Source organism: Mobula hypostoma, chromosome 18 (assembly GCF_963921235.1).
Source record: "Mobula hypostoma chromosome 18, sMobHyp1.1, whole genome shotgun sequence".
NCBI classification, from domain to species: domain Eukaryota; kingdom Metazoa; phylum Chordata; class Chondrichthyes; order Myliobatiformes; family Myliobatidae; genus Mobula; species Mobula hypostoma.
In genome coordinates this window covers 64333861-64351657 of record NC_086114.1, presented here as the reverse complement: position 1 = coordinate 64351657, position 17797 = coordinate 64333861, and the positions used below count along the sequence as shown (strand labels likewise).

General features: G+C 42.1%; 1 protein-coding gene across 1 annotated transcript in view; it reads left to right on the top strand.

The window, feature by feature from the left end:
- Positions 1-16626, top strand: part of LOC134358606 (furin-like) — a 145947-nt gene extending 129321 nt beyond the window's left edge. The window contains exons 12-15 of the mRNA XM_063071036.1: positions 1166-1345; positions 3692-3816; positions 4661-4786; positions 10559-16626. Of these exons, the coding sequence (XP_062927106.1) occupies positions 1166-1345; positions 3692-3816; positions 4661-4786; positions 10559-11127 (1000 nt within the window). The 3' untranslated portion in view covers positions 11128-16626. The remainder of the gene's footprint in view (positions 1-1165; positions 1346-3691; positions 3817-4660; positions 4787-10558) is intronic.
- The last annotated feature ends 1171 nt before the right edge of the window (positions 16627-17797 follow it).

The window sequence follows — 17797 nt, the reverse complement described above, 5'->3', positions numbered from 1 at the left end:
TACTTGGAAATCTGATTCGTATTTAAGTATGAATCGTTGGAATAATGAAATGGCTAGTTCTATTCCACTCGAAAAAATTACTTATAATTTAAGAGATAAATATGTAACGTTTTTGAATATTTGGCGCCCTTATTTACAAAAGATAGGATGGCATATTTAAGTGCTCCGATAAAGATCTTGGTCCCTTAGGGAAAGTAACGAATAAGTATACCAAATTTATTTTGAATTCCATGGAGCATGTGGAAACCTTCCAATACCCAGGCGGCTCTTCTTTTTTTTCTTCTTTTCTTTTTTAGGTAGGACTTTATATGCGGGGGAGGGAGGGTTAAGGGGAGGGGGGAGGGTAGATATTATCTTTTCATGTATTCTTTTTGAAAACTCAATAAAAATTATATTAAAAAAAAGAAAAGGCTTGTACATTTCAATGTACAGTATCTCTGAAATGTTGAGCACTTCAAGGCAGTGAGTCAATCATCAAGAAACTTGCAACCAGCAGAGATTAAAAATTAGCTTTCTTTGTCACAAGTACATGGAAATATCAAAACAGACAATGAAATGGGCAGTTTGCTTCAACAATAATCACAATCCGAGGATGTGCCGGTGGCACCCGGCAAGTGTTGCCACAATTGGGTGCCCACAGCGTACTAACCAGTGTGTCTTTGGAATGTGGGAGGAAACGGGAGTAGCCAGGGGAAACCCATGTTGTCACAGGGAGAACATGCAAACTCTCCAGAGAGAGAGCAGCGGGAATTGAATCCTGATCGTTGGCAATGTACTTATTAATTTCTGGAGGTGTTTGATGGGGCTAGATATTTACGGCTTCATTTCCTGCTGTTCTCCTGACTGTTCTGGGATCCTTTAATATCTACCTGAATCGGCAACACACCTGAACATGGGTGCCTGTGTGAGTGTTACACTGCCTCCAGCTCTGCATTTGTGTGTCAGCCTAAGTTGTGTTTGCATCCTTCTCTCAGACTTGAAACCACAGCCATCTGATTTTTAAGGCAAGAGTTATACTAGGTGAGGCAACCTACATGTAAATAGTTCTCCGCAGCTCTGACAAGAGACTGGGCCACAATTACTCTTTACAACTTGTGTAAAGGGTACAGAGGATATTGTGACATTTCCTTTATTTCATGGTCTGATGTTGAGTTTGCCATTTTAGGGAAATTAAAAACAGATTGGAGATACGGAAGAGTATTGATGCATGCCGTCAAACACCAAACTTTATTCAGTCCTTGGAGCATGTGCAGGCAAGGATCACACTATCCTATAGCAAGCGTGGAGACCTGGCTATATACCTCACCAGCCCAATGGGAACGAAGTCAACGCTGCTGGCACCAAGGTATGAATTTGTAATTGCATAAAATCAGTAGTGCTGTGAATAATGAAAATCTGTCATTTTGTACTGTAGGTTTTAGAGTTTTAAAATGTGTTTGCCCATTTGACAAAGGGGATTTGGCTCTATGATTTCTAATGAGAGGCTGAACAATATTCATTTTGTTACGGACATCACTACAGGGCTAGCACTTATTGGTCACTTTTAATTGCCTCTGAGAACTGATGATGAGCTAACCTGAAGTGCAGCAGTAACTCTGGAGAAGAAACTCCCACTACATGGAGTATGGATTTCCTGGATTGAAATCTTACAGCGATAAAGAACCATTTCCAAATCAAAATGGTGTTGGATCCTAATGCCAAGTGTTCTTGGAAGTCAAGAATGAGAATAAAATTCATTGCTAGCAATTTTATTATGTTATATGAACAAAGAAAGGCAAAGGAAAATATATTCATGGTCGTCTCATACTCAGACCAGAGATCCAAAATTCCAAAGTAGTTAGCTCAAGTGGTGTAGCACCTGTTACTGAAAATCAGCAAATTTCTAGAAAAATACAGAAGCAACTGTACCAAAATTACTGGAAAATTCACTGAACAATGACATGTAATGATGATATAAAATTACGAATTCAAAGTTCAAAATGTCTGAAGTAAAGTTTATTATCAGAGTACATACATGTTATCACAATTACCCTAAAATTCTTTTTCTGTGGGCATATTTAGCAAATCCATAGAAAAGTAGCTGTAAACATGATCAATGAAGAAAAAATGGTGTAAATGCAAATATAAGTACATGGCAATAAATAACAAGAGCATGAAATAAAATAACAAGGAGTCCCTAAAATGAGACCATCAGTTGTGAGAACACCAGAAGGGAGAGTGTGTAGTTATCTCTTTCGTTCAAGAGCCTGGTGGTTGAGGGGTAGTAATTGTTCTTGAACTTGGTAGTGCTCTTGTACCTTCTACCTGATGGCGGTGGTGAGAAAAGAGCATGGCCTGGGTGGTGAGGAACTTTAGTTGCTGCTTTTCTACAGCAACATTTCATGTCAGTGTGCTCAATGGTTGGGGAAGACTTCACCCGTGATGTACTGGGCCAGATCCACTACCTTTTGTAGGATTTTCTGCTCAAAGACATTGGTGTTCCCATACCAGGCCGTAATGCAGCCAGTCAGCACACTTTCCACCACACATCAAAAGGTTTGCCAAGCTTTTTGATGACATGCCAAATCTCCAGACTCCTGAGGAAGTAGACACGCTATGGTGCTTTCTTTGCAATTATATTTATATGATGGGTCCAGGACAAGTCCTCTCAGATGGTGATGCCCAGGAATTTAAAGTTACTGACCCTCTCCTCTGATTCTCCAATGGGTAGCTGGTTTCCCTCTCCTGAAGTCTTCTATTAGTTCCTTGATCTTATTGACATTGAGAGGTTGTTGTTATTACACCACTCAGATAAATTTTCAATCTCCCTCCTGTACGCTGATTTACCACCACCTTAGATATGGCCCACAACAGTGGTGTCATCAGCAAACTTGTACTTGGTATTGGAGCTGTGCTTAGCCACACAGTCATAGGTGCAAAGCAAGTAGAGCAGGGGGCTAAGTACACATCCCTGCAGTGCTCCTGTGCTGATGGGGATTGTGGAAGAGATGTTTTTGCCAGTCCAAACTGACTGGGGTCTGCAGTGAGGAAATCCAGTATCCATTTGCACAAGGGGTATTGATGCCCAGGTCATGGAGTTTACTGATTAATTTAGAGGGCATGATGGTGTTAAATGCCGAACTGTAATTGATGCATGGCACCCTGATGCATGCATCTTTGCTGTCAAGATGTTCCAGGGCTGTGTGAAGAGCCCGTGAGATGGCATCTGCTGTAGACTTGTTACTTAGGTAGGCGTAGACAAGCAAAGGAAAGGTAAACTCCAACAAAACTAACAATTCTACACCCCGATACAGCAGCCATGTAGGATTTGGATGAGGATAAAACTCCTTGTTCTTGGATTTGCAAATTTTTCAAGATGGAAATTGAGGGGAAATGGATATGAGATGAGGGAACTGTGTTTAATGTAAACATAAGATTCTGCTTTGCTGAAAATCTAGATCAACACACACACAAAGTGCTGGAGTAACTCGGAAAGCATCATTGGAGGGAATAAACAGTCAACCTTTCGGGCAGAGACCTCTCATCAGGACTGTGACTCAGCCCAAAATGTCAACAGTTTATTCCACTGCAGAATTTACATTGTATTTAATGTTTCCAAATGGAAGAACGGGTCGTGGAGAAGGGCTAAGGAGTGGTGGAGTGACGGAGCTGTTTCTGAAGTATTGATTTGCATTGTTTTTATCCCCTGCAGACAACGTGACTACTCACCTGAAGGATTCACAGACTGGGCATTCATGACGACACATTCATGGGATGAAAATCCATCTGGTGAATGGGTTCTAGAACTGGAGAGCATGCCTGGTCTAAATAATTATGGTTTGTGCTTCCAAAATCAGGCATTGTATCGTCTCTGAATCCTTCCTTAAAGGCCATGTCTCTTCTGTATAACTTATTTCGAGGGACAATGGTGCCTGTGACTGATATCTACTACAACCCTTCCTGCTGATTTCTTGATGTCCATTGATATTCTTTCCATTATGTAATTTGCTGTCAAATAATCTTGTCTTAATTGGCTTTTGTCACATTGTATGAATTTATCATGTGAAAACATTTCTTAAACCACCCACCTTTGTGTATCTGTTGATGATCTTCAGTCTGTCTGATTTTAGAATGGAAAGTGTTAGTGTATGGGAATTTTGGGCACCTGTACACCCACCCCCCACCCACCCTTCTATTACTCTTCAGCCTTTACAGCTGTTATTTAGCCACTCTTAGTTCTTTCTGCCAAACTATCACTACACAATTCTGTTTGATTTCAGCTGCTACTTGCTCGCCCATTCTGCCCATCTGCATTCCCTTCTTATCTTCCTTGCCGTGCTTCCAAACACTTAATTCTCGCCCTCTTGCCCCTAAAAACCCACACCCCAGTTGGTTATGTTAATTCATCGAACTATCTTTGAATTTGCACTTAAAATCCTGAATGCAATGTTTAGTGTTCATCAATGTGAGATGAGGAAGTCTTGCTTGAGATTTGCCTGACATTTCATGAGTGTTCAAGATGCAATTCCATTGCTTTCTCATTTAATGACTATTTTCTTGAAAATGGAAAAATCTTTTGAAATTTCTTTTATTTTCTTATAAACTTCTTAAGTGTGTACTTTTAAAAAGATGTCTGGCTGTTATTTTGCAACCTAAAATCTTTGTGCATTACTTTATTCAGGTACGCTGAGGCAGTTTACCCTGGTTCTTTATGGTACAGCACCAGTTAACTATGACCAGCTGAAAGCTACAAATATCACATTGCCTGACAACTGCAAAACACTGAACTCTCAGCATGTGTGTGTGGGTAAGTAAACAAAATAACAAGTTGAATTTCACTGCCTGGGAGCGCCCTCCACAGGGGAAACTGGGAAAAATTGGAATGTGTTGGATTAGGGTCTCAAACTTGCTCCATCTAACACCTCTTATAAAACACTTTACAAAAAGAAACAAGAAAAAATAATGGTTATTTTATGCCCCACTAAGCACAACAAAAGCTCATAGCTTCCAGGCCAAGTGATTCTATAAGTTACTTTAAAAACGTAAACACGAGGAATTCTGCGGATGCTGGAAATTCAAGCAACACACATCAAAGTTGCTGGTGAACGCAGCAGGCCGGGCAGCATCTCTAGGAAGAGGTACAGTCGACATTTCAGGCCGAGACCCTTCGTCAGGACTAACTGAAGGAGCTAACATGCATGTTAAGATGTTCTCTACTGCACATCTATAGAATGATGTGAGCATAGATGTGCAGAGTCCAGCTCTCTTCAGCTGCCTCAAAGTAGATGCGTTGATGAGCTTTCTTGATTGTGTATAATGTGTTCTGGGACCACGAGAATTTGTGTGTGATGTTTACTCCCAGGAGTTTGAAACTGCGCTCAGTTTCCACTGCTGTGCTGCCAATGCAAAGAGGGGTGTGAATGGTGCGAGTTCTCCTGAAGTTGTTGATTAATAGTAAATAGACGAAGTGACTCGGTTGAACTGATCAAACATAAATCTTCTATTGGTAAAATGTAAGAACAATTTACACTGCAAGCTCCCATTGCCTATCCCTAGATGTGTTGTTAACATGTTTAAAAATCATCAGCTTCTGGCCTCTTGATGGTCAGTGCACTTTATTTAAATTAGACTAGGCTCTGCCTGTTAACTGGTCAGCAGTAGGAGTGTTGTAGTCTGCTTCTGCAGGTAGAGTGAAGGATTGGGCAGGAGTGATCAAATTCCAGTTCATGTCAATGTGTGAAGGCCACCTCCAGCAGGATCCCACCACAAAGCACATCTTTCCCTCCCCCCCCTTCTGCTTTCCGCAGGGATTGCTCCCTACGCGACTCCCCTGTCCATTCGTTCCCCCCATCCCTTCCCACTGATCTCCCTCCCGGCACTTATCCTTGTAAGCGGAATAAGTGCTACACCTGCCCTTACACTTCCTCCCTCACCACCATTCAGGGCCCCAGACAGTCCTTCCAGGTGAGGTGGCACGTCACCTGTGAGTCAGCTGGAGTGATATACTGTGTCCGGTGCTCCCAGTGTGGCCTTCTATATATTGGTGAGACCTGATGCAGACTGGGAGACCGTTTCGCTGAACACCTACGCTCTGTCCGCCAGAGAAAGCAGGATCTCCCAGTGGCCACACATTTTAATTCCATGTCCCATTCTCATTCTGATATGTCTATCCACGGCCTCCTCTACTGTAAAGATGAAGCCACACTCAGGTTGGAGGAACAACACCTTATATTCAGTCTGGGTAGCCTCCAACCTGATGGCATGAACATCGACTTCTCAAACTTCCGCTAATGCCCCACCTCCTCCTCGTACCCCATCCCTCATTTATTTATTATTCCCTCCCCTTTTTTTCTCTCTCTCTCTCTCTCTCTCTGTCCCTCTCACAATCACTCCTTTGCCTGTTCTCCATCTTCCTCTGGGCTCCCCTCCCCCTTTCTTTCCCCCTAGGCCTCCTGTCCCATGATCCTCCCCCTTCTCCAGCTCTGTATCCCTTTTGCCAATCACCTGTCCAGCTCTTGGCTCCATCCCTCCTCCTCCTGTCTCCTATCATTTCGGATCTCCCCCTTCCACTTTCAAATCTCGTACTAACTCTTCTTTCAGTTAGTCCTGACGAAGGGTCTCAGCCCGAAACGTCGACTGTACTTCTTCCTATAGATGCTGCCTGGCCTGCTGCGTTCACCAGCATTTTGTGTGCGTTACTTAGATTTCCAGCATCTGCAGATTTTCTCATGTTAAGGTCACGCTGGGCCTGGTTTCAGTGTCCTCAGTTTAAGTAAGGTAGCTCCATTTTACGTCACTTCCACAGCCAGACATCGGAGCTGTGCTAAGTCTTGGGGACTGAGACATCTGGATTTTATCATTAGAAAGTAATTGGAAAAATGGTTTGAAAATCTTTTTCAAAGTTCATTTTATTTGTGCACCCTGTTAACATTCTTTAAAAAATTCTGACCACCATGAATTTGCTTTGCAGATATAGCTTTGTTAGTTTCTTTTAAACTGCTGACTACTGGGTTGTAAACAGATTTTAAATCCCACAGATTATTTTTTGATAATCTTGTAGTAGGTTAAAATGTGGACCATGTGGCCTGTACTGCACTGTAATGATCTATGATAAGACATTTTGCAAAGGTAATCTGGTGTTTATAAATCCCTTTGAGCCAAATTTGGCTGGGGCAGCTTTTTAAAAGGTGACCTTAAATATGGATTACATTTCTTTGAAGTTAACTGGTTCCTTTTTGTCATTTTAATTTCTTTCACTTTCTCTGTTTCACACCTTACTCTGCTCTCAGGCATTTTTAAAGGAGTGTGAATTAACACTTGGCAGGGGGCGGGTGCCCGGTGCTCGGCCGGGGTCTGTGGTCGAGTTGTCGGCGACTTGGGCCGGCTCCCCCACCGGACTTAGTCTGGTGAGGAGGGTGTGAGGACACCCAGCGGGACTAAAAAAAACAAAACCTGACAAAGGGCGAGTGAGCTCCTTGTGAGCCAATGGCCATCTTCCGAGGAAGAGATTAAAGCCTCACCACGTATCTATGAATCGTATGCTATGCACATAGTTAGAAGAGATATGATGAACTTGGGCGCTGCACCGTGTGCCTGGACCTGCCCGAGATTTCTGCCTATGGAAGGGCCGAGCTCGAAGAAGCGGCCGCGGCTGGAGGCCGACATGGAGTCGGGCTCGAGCTCAGTGGGGCGGCGGCGGGCAGTGCCAAGGCGGCCAGCGAGAACAAACTGGAGGAGAGGCTGTACTCAGTGCTATCGCAAGATCGAAGAAGATGGAGGTGCATAGCTGCCAACCCTGGATTCGGGACAGCACCCACTGACTGAATTAACAAACATCTTCAATCTGATTTTTTTTTTAATTGGGGGAAAAGTCTGAGTGTGGGATTAAAATTTTGTGATTAATATTACCTGCACTATAGGTCTTCCCACCCTGTCACTTGTATACCTGGACTATCCCTCTTCTCACTTGTAAAACTCTTTTTCCTTCTCTCAGTTCCTCCGTCTCCACCACATCTGCTCTCAGGATGAGGCTTTTCATTCCAGAACTAATGTGATGTCCTCCTTCTTCAAAGAAAGGGGCTTCCCTTCCTCCACCATCAACTCTTCCCTCACCCACTTCTCTTCCATTTCGCACATATCTGCCCTCACTCCATCCTCCCGCCACACCACCAGGGGTAGGGTTCCTCTTGTCCTCCCCTACAACCCCACCAGCCTCCACATCCAGCACATAATTCTCTGTAACTTCCACCATCTCCAATGGGATCCCACCACTAAGCACACCTCCCTCCTGGTACTTACGCTCGCAAGCGGAACAAGTGTCATACCTGCCCCTACACCACCTCCCTTGCTACCATTTTTCGGGGCCCCAAATAGTCCTTCCAGGTGAGGCAACACTGAAGGCTGATTTATACTTTTGCGTATGGGCTACGCCGTAGGCCTGATTTATACTTTTGCGTAGCCCTATGCTGTAGCGAGCATGCATAGTTGTGTCTGCGTTGTTCTGCAGTTCACCGCCAAAACACTAGTTGGCGGTGGGGTTTCTATGCCACTGTGTTGAGTTTCTTCGTGAGAGACATGGACGAGGAAATGCATTTCAAATATTTTCGGATGTCGGCAGGTAGATTTGAAGATTTGGTTTATCGTCTCCAACCATTTATTTTGCATCAACGTACTGACATGGCGGAGAAAAGCAACCGCGAATGCGATTCTACCAAGTGGACCAATCACACTTGTTACGGTCTGCGTCGCCGCAACACGTGAGTTACATTTTTGAGGAGGTGCACGTCACCCTACAGCGTACATTTGACGCACAAGTATAAATCAGCCTTTATTCTGTGAGTCTGTTGGGGTCATCTACTGTATCCTTTGCTCCTGGTGTGGCCTTCTGTATATCAGTGAGACCTGACGTAGATTGGGAGACTGCTTCGCCGAGCATCAACGGAAAAAGCAGGATCTCCCTCTGGCCATCCATTTCAATTTTACTTCCCATTTTCGGTTCTGATGAAGGGGATCTGCCTGAAACATCGACTATTTGCCCTTTTCCATGGATGCTGCTTGGCCTACTGAGCTCCTCTGTCATTTTGTGCATGTTGCCGTAAAATGCAGATGTTATCTCCAGTATGAGAAATGGCTTGTTAAAAGTTTGTGCAGAATGTCTGTAAATTGCTGAAGCCTGAAGTGTTATCCTTATCAAAATGAGCTTCCCACACCCCAAAAACAAATAATAAGGCACTTAATTAAAAAAATCAATATTCCTTGAAATGTCAATGATCCTTCAAATAAATGCTGATAATTTTTTTTTGGATGATGTCCCAGACTGGTTTAATTATTTTCCTTTCTAAATGCCACTGTCAGAAGTTGGGAGCTGGAGAAGGCAACCACTGCAGGAAAACATCAAAGGGAACCAACCAGCTTAATGGGTATAAATTGGAGCAATGACCAGTGTTTTACATTAGTAACAGCTTTTAGTTGTACTTGTTCATTGACAAGTATGCATGCTCCAGCATACTATTTCAAGACTTTAATGTCACTCCAGTACACAAGTGTAAAGGAGAACAAAATAATCGTTACTGTGGATCTGATGAAGCACAAGATAAAGAATGCAATCATTTTTTTTCAAAAACCACAATAAATATAAATACTTAAGATAGCTTATGCATATGGATTCAGGAGTATCTGTACGTAAGGTGACTGACACAAAATGATAAAATAATGGTTGTTGGGGTGTGGAGGCATGGGTTCGTAGGTGGAGGGGTTGATCAGCCTTGCTTGGGGAAAGTGATTGTGTCTGAGTCTGGTGGTCCTGGCATGGGTGCTACGTATCCTTCTCCCTGATGGAGTGGGACAAACAATCCGTGAGCAGGGTAGGTGAGATCCTTCATGATGATGATTAAAGGGTTAATCGGCCCAGTGTTACTTTAGTGATGTGCACCAGAGGCTGAACACTGGTTTTGCTTGAATTACTATTCACTGCTATTTCAAGCAGTGCAAAGAATTAATAGTAAGTGCAAACACCCTCTGAAATCTTGGCTATTTAAGATTGTGATACAGAATTATAGTCAAATCCCCTTTGCTGTGCCTGGTACAGTTCTGGTTGAATCACAACTTTTAAAAGACTCCAACATGATTCCTTTAGAACATAGATGAGGAGAAATTTCTTTGGCAGAATGTGGTGAGTCTGTGGAATTTATTACCACAGACACTGAAGAGGTCAAGTCATTGGGTATATTTAAAGTGGAGGTTGATAGATTCATGACTAGTCAAATGTTGCAGGGAGAAGGCAGGAGAATGGGGTTGAGAGGGATAGTAAATCAGACCATGATAGAATGGTGGAGCAGATTTGATGGACGAAATGGCTAAATTCTGCTCCTACATCTTACGGTGTGAAAAGATTAGAGACGCCCCAGACTTTGAACTTTGATCATTTGAACCAAAATGAATGGCAAATTAATGAATGATCTTGCATTATATCCAGTCCAGCATTAAGTAGTTATATTCTTCTGTCTTGTCCCATTTCAGTAGCTACAAAGCAGTCTCTACTAAAATTATTCCTGACATATTTATTTCTCTTCTCTCATAGAATGTAATGAAGCATTTTTTCTGCACCAACAAAGCTGTGTGGAAAATTGCCCACCTGGTTTTCACAAAGGAATCATCGACGGTCCCCTCGTAAACAACGAACTACTTCCAAAAGTCTTGGCCTGCCTTCCTTGTCATTCTTCTTGCCGCACATGCAACGGCTTAACTGCCAATCACTGCCTTTCCTGCCTTCCTCATTCACACTACAATGAAGTTGAATTGAACTGCTCGCCTCAGATGCAAGTCAGCAGAGAGTCGCCCCTGGAAGATGAGGAAGTTGTGGAGCCTCTGACTGGCTCCCACGTACCAATATGGTTTGCATTAACCATCTGTGCCTTTATTATAATGGTCTTTTTTATAATATTTGTCGTTCTTCAGGTGAGATCAGGATTCCAGTTTAGCAAGGTGAAGGTCTACACACTTCAGAATGGTAAAGGGATTATATCTTATAAAGGAATTCCTGACACCTGGAAGGACGGGGATTTATCCGAATCGGATTGCGACGAATTTGATGTTGAGGGCCAAAGTGAGAGAATGGCTTTTTTAAAGAAAATACAAAGTGTCCTCTAATATTTTTGTTCAAAAGTATCCTCTAAGTAATGAAGGGTTACCTATCTATCATTTTCATAGACTTCAGGGAAAGGTGTCTCTAATGGACAAGAAATCCACACACTCGCTTTTATCTGGAACATGGGTATTTGAAACATCTGGGCATGGTCCCTTGTAGCTGAACTGTTTAATACTGGAAATTGGGCATTTTTCACAGCTCTTAACTGAGGTAGGCAGAGATTTCTCTGCAGGATATGGTCAGAATGGTTGAATAGTAATGGTAGGAAATCCCAAAATTGTGTATAAAATTGACAAGTGATTTGGTTACATTGAAGTCATTTAATTAAGTGGACTTTTTCTTGCAGTTTAGAAAATTATTGGAAAATTATTTTAATCACTGATTGAAAATTGAAGCCTTTCTAATATTTGATAGTGGTTTAGTTCTGTAGCAGTAGTGACAGTTTCAAGGGGTAACATTTTTGCACTTTAAAAAAAAATTAAAACTTCCATCCCTTAAAACCCTCACTGAACTGTGGCTGAAGTTGGAAGTAATTTATACTTCTTTCTCTGACTTGTAGTGTTGAGGCATTGGAACTTTGTGGATTAAGGCTCGACAGAGTGGGGGCTGTCAGAACTGTTCCTGCTGAAAGTGCTATATGGATGCAAGTCAAGTCTGATCTTGATCCCGTTCATCCAAAGGCATTTCCTTCTGCAGCCCAAACCCAAAGACCAACACTGTCAGCAGAGACGTGGGGAGTGTTCCTGTATAACACCTTTGCTTTCCAGCGGAGGTTGGGCACAGGCAGTTCTGGGGGAGTAAAATTATCAGAGGTTAAGTATGGAACTCATTTTGTGGCTCATTGCTGTGCAATCTTTGGTATTCCCAGGTGAGATTGTCATGTACCATACTTAGACAAGGTCTGGTATCAAATCCAGGCAACAGCTTCCTTTCTTCTGCAAGATTCCTTGGCTGTGCAGCTGTCCAAACAGACTCTAAGAGGCAAAACCTGTGACTGAATTGGTGACCAAAGGGATGGACGGTAAATCAAAACTTATCACCTATGCAGTGGGTGTATGGTTTTGAGAATAGTGCTGGGGGAGAGAGGGCTTGTTAATTCTTACGGAGTAGTGTACCACTTTGGAAACCCAGGATGCCACCTCCCTATTCATTGCACACCGTGCAATTTAGGTGTTGATGTACACCTCTCCTCAAAAGCACTTTATATAGATGTTAGTTCCTACCTGGCTTGCAATTTTCAGATCGAACTTTTATTATTTTATTTGAAGCACTGGTTGTAAGCACATGGCTTACATTCTTTATGGGAAAGGAAATGCTTGTTTATATGACTAAAAGAGCAAAGTCAGGCAGGCTTAAATCCAGTGTTCATGTGATTAAAACAGTGGGATTCCCATTCTCCTAACCTTTCCCAGTATATTTGATACACGTTTCTTCTTCATTGAGCCACACTCCTCGAAGTATTCCATGTGCTGAGGAGACACTGTTGAGGCATCTCTACCATTTAGCGGAAATATTCCCAATGGGTGACAAAGTGGCTAAGAATCTTTTTTTGGTATCCTACACAGGTCTAACTGGAAAGATCAGAGTTCTCCTCTAGTCCCAAAAATCTGATTTAATGTAAAGTCTGCTCTCCACTTAATTCCAAGTGGACACCTGTAGCGTACAGAGCACTCTTAATTTGTTTAATTGGCAATATGGTTTGAAGGTCGCAAGCTGTTGTACCTGGAGCAGAAGTAAATTAGCAGTATACGAAACAGTGGAATTTTCCTCAGTGTCTGACCTGCACTCTATGTACCAAGAGTGTTTAACAGACAACAGGAACCTTTATCCTATGTCTAAGTGCTGTACTTGCCCTCACTATATGATTTTGGCAAAAACCACCTGTGATATAGAACTGTCCACTTGGGAACCTCTCTCCCCATTCTGAACATGAAGTTCACAAATTTGTACCTGCTGACTGAGTCATGAAATGAAGCCTTGAGATGTCCCGTACAGTTATGTAGTGTTTCTACCTCATTAGCTCAGTTTAAACAAGGTTTATTTATCCCCATTTACCATTCGTGCCTCCTGGCCTGAGAGAACATGCTTAAAGTTGTGGCAAATAGCTGTGAAAAATGTTGATCCTCAGAGTCTGAGCAAATACAATGAGCACAAAACATCACTGGGTTTGAGTAAGGATAAGTCTTTTTCAAAGTGGGAGTTCAGAACTTTGGGTCAAAGGCGTTCCCAAATCATCGAGTCTGTCTCAGGGTGATTCACTGACACCAACAGTTCTCTCAGTGAAGCAAGGGCATTGTCTCAGAATTTTTTCAAGAATTTACATTATTTTTCTCATGTATCAATAATAATGGATGAGACCGATAAATTATTTACAAGTTGGAGGAGTTGGTCACCAATCCTTACTCAGAGCTTTGCTGTAGCTGTCAACATGAAATGTAGTTAATGCTGTGTTTTCAGGGGAGATTCTGGTCATTTTTGTTTTTGGCTTGTCTAATATACTTGCATTGGTACAGTGCAGAACAAAATCAAACTTTGACCAATCCTGCAATTCATGACCTTTCACTATTAACCAAGACACTTCCCATAGCGCTGCATCTTCAATCTTTAGAAAGATTAAAGAAACGATTGACACAAGCAGGAAGGCCACATTCTGACCCTTCAGCCGCTTTGCAAATTTTCACAGCTGTGGTGATCAGATAAAAGTTCTAGGCAGCATTGATAAAGCTCATAGCATATCACAGGTTCCGGGAGAGCTTCAAGAAAGTTGAATTGAGCTTCAGTTACAGAATGGTTACTGCCAGGAATAGTTAGTGGAATATCATTGAGTTCTTATGATACATCTCCAACTGTGTTAATTGGGCATTTAACCAATTTCAAATTCATTGTCAAGGTGATGGGGGAAAGAATTGAAAGCACAAGTTACTTGGGATGGAGAGAATTTAGCTGAACCTTGAAAAACTGGGTGTTTTCCTGTACTTAACTGGGCTAGTGAAATGTTTTTGCACATGGGGAATTAAATTTTATTCTGCAGGATAACTTTGCAAATTGTGAAGCATGTCTACAGTGAAACATTGTAATTGTATTGCCACGGTTCTGACAAGCCAAATGAGGTACTGTGAGAGGGGTTCTATTGGACCCTGGCTAACTATGAACTGTGCAATAGAAGTCTTGTCCTCTATTGACCAAAGCCAGGGAAAGTGAAGAATTTTCAAAAGCTCCTGCTCCTGGGTTGCTATCAGTATTCTGGCTTAAATGTGTACGTGTGAGCAATGGGTCCCAACCTGGCATTGGGGCTCTTTCCCAGTGGGCTGACAGGTGTCTCACGCGTAGGAGGTTCTCATAATGTGTTCAGCAGGGATGTCCAGTTGTATATCCTTAACCTATGAAGAAGTGACAAGTGTTGGCATTACACTGGAGGATAAAAGCCACTTTGTTGGCATTTGTGCAAACCCTGTTGAGTAGCTGGCTAACACACAGATCAGACAGAGGGTTTAAGAGTGTTGGAAGAGACAGTTCAGGCATGTGTCGTATAACAGCCTTGCAAATCATTAGGTTATCTCTTGACTTTGCACTATTTTCATATGCACAATTCTCTTTCTATGTCAATATCAGGCACTAAAATCAATGTGTGGCACCCTTACTGAAATCCTGGTTAAGCTGGGTCACTGTGGCTTCTTTGAACTTGGCACCATGTAACTATTATTTTAATAAAAGCAATATAATTACAGGCCTTGGGGTGGGGGCAGGTATATGTTGTAAATTGTAATATATATATATATATATATATTATAAACCATGATTTGATAATATGCAACTTAAAGTGTAAAAGAATCAAAGTATATGTGTGTGTGTCCGTCAGGGGAGTTGATTGTCCCAGTGCTGTGTTGGGTAAGGAGATGGAGTGACATCGCCTAATCTGCTATGTTTTGCAGTGTGTTGTGGGATACCCAGGTGGGGATATGGACGGACAGGGAGCAGAGCTGTATTTCATAACGGTGTAGCAGCCATCTTGTGCGGGTACTCCTCGAAACTCGTGGAGGTGTCTTGCTGCCCAAGCCCTGACCTGCGCTCCATTGTTGGTGCCACATTTAGAGCAATTACCTCAGACTCTGCTCCATTGTGTCCATCCCCAACATAGCTTTTCACTGTCAAATGTTAAACAGCTCCACCTTCTGACATTTGTCAATGCACTTTAGTCTACTGATCAACCCCGGATACCGTGCTCAACAGGTCAGCATTGTCCTGGGAAACTTGTTCCAGCATTTGGTTAAAACACAAGCCCAAATCTATCGTTGTACTAAGTTGGAAGGAAGAGCTGATAAAATATTTCATACTGTCTGGATTTTTCTGAACAACTTATTGACGCAGCAGAATATGCAAAAATTAAGGAATAGATCAATGTGGTTCCTGACCTTTCTGCACAGCTCCTGTGGCAGTATTCTGTGCAAATGCTAGTTACCCCAGTATCTCCATAATTAGTTGGAAATTTACAAATAATCATTAGTTCTTCGCATTCCTGCTGGTTGCTCAGTCACCATTACAGTTTGCCCGAGCTAGATAAAAACAAATTTGCTGAAATATTTGCACATTGAGATAGTTTATAATTCATTCTAAATGACAGCACCTCAATGGGTTCTGGTCTCCTCTCCCCCTTCTCCCCACTCCAGTGTGGTTGCATTGCACTAATATATTTAATCATTCCAGATCTTGTCTTGTACATTAACTGCAGTGCCCATAAAGCAGTCACAAAATCAGGTCTTGTTGAAAGATTGACCAAAGGCTTGGAAGGAATGAGTTGTAGTTCTCCAACCCTAGGGGGAAAAGACTGTGTGTCCACCCTGTCTCTGCCCCTTATTATTTTATTAACCTCATTCCCTCTTTAGTGCTCCAAGAGAAAGCTAGTCTGTCCAACCTCTTCCCGTCACCAATTCATTGGTGTCTTGGCAACATCCTCGTAATTCTTTTCCTTTTAATGTTGGTGGAAAACTAAGTTCCTGTCTCAGTGGCTATTCAGTGACTGCCATTTTAAAGTACACAAGTTGGTTATTGGGCTACACTGTGATGCCTTGTGTAGTCAATTACCTATTCATACACTGTACATAGACACTTGGGCTCATTACTTGGTGTCAAGCCTTTGGTCGAGATGGGAAGAAAATTGGGGAGATACTGGGTTGCAGAGGGAGAGAAAAATCAGAACCCAAAATGAATCACAGATACTAAATTAAAAGGGCTGCATAAACTCAGTTCCAGTCTTATTCCACAGTGCATTGCACTAAAATACAGATGATGACTGCTTGCTGTGATGTGAAGTCCTATTGCTATAATGCTGATATTCTGGATGATTTACTAAGATAAGTAAACAGACATATTTTTGTACAATATTATATAGTACACAGTAATTTTCTTGTAATATAAAATGGCTTAAAACAAATTACTCATTATTTAATGGATGTGGAAATATTGTCATAGATCTACTTAAAGAAATTAAAGACTTTTTCAAAGCAACAATGTATTGTTTTCTTTCTCCATTTAGATCGTAAGATATAGGAGCAGAATTAGCCATTGGCCCATCAAGTCTGCTCTGCCATTTCATCATGGCTGATCCAGTCTTCCTCTCAGCTCCAATCTCCTGCCTTCTCCCCATTTGTCTTCATGCCCTGATCCATCAAGGGTATCAACCTCTGCCTTAAATATACATAAAGACTTGGCCACCACAGCCGCTTGTGGCAAAGAATTCCATGGATTTACCACTCTGGCTAAAGAAATTCCTGCTCATCTCTGTTCTCAAAAGACGCCCCTCTATTCTGAGGCTGTGTTCTCAGGTCTTGGACTCTCCCACCATAGGAGATATCCTCTCCACATCCACTCTTTCAAGACCTTTCACCATTTGATAGGTTTCTATGAAGTCAGCTGTCATTCTTCTGCATTCTCATGAATACAGGCCCAGAGCCATCAAGTGCTCTTCATATGACAAGCCATTCAATCCTGGAATCATTTTTGTGAACCTTCTTTGAACTCCCTGCAGTTTCAGCATATCCTTTCAAAGGTGACGGGCCCAAACCCGCTCAGAATACTCCTTAAGGCCTCACCAGTACTTTATAAAGTTTCAACATTACATCTTTGCTTTTATATTCTAGTCCTCTTGAAATGAATGCTAACATTACATTTGCCTGCTCACCACAAACTCGACCTGCAAATTAACCTTTAGGAAATCCCGCACAAATACTCCCAAGTCCCTTTGCACCTCAGTTTTTTGTATTTTCTCTCCATTTAGAAAATAGTTAACCCTTTCATTTCTTTTACCAAATTGCAGTTCCCAACACTATTTCATCTGCCACTTTAGCTATTCTCCTAATCTGTTTTAAGTCCTTCTGTAGCCTCTCTACTTCCTCAAAACTACCTGCCTCTCCACCTATCTTCATATCATCTGCAAACTTGACCACAAAGCCATCAATTCCATCATCTAAATTATTGACATGTAACACATCAAAGACCCCTGTGGAACACCACTAGTCACTGGCAGCCAACCAGAAGAAACTCCCTTTATTCCCACTTTTTGCCTCCTGCCAACCTGCCACTGCCTTATTCATGCTAGAATATTTGCTGAAATAGTATGGGCTAGTATAGTTTGTTAAGCAGCCTCATGTGGCACCTTGTCAAAGGCCTCCTGAA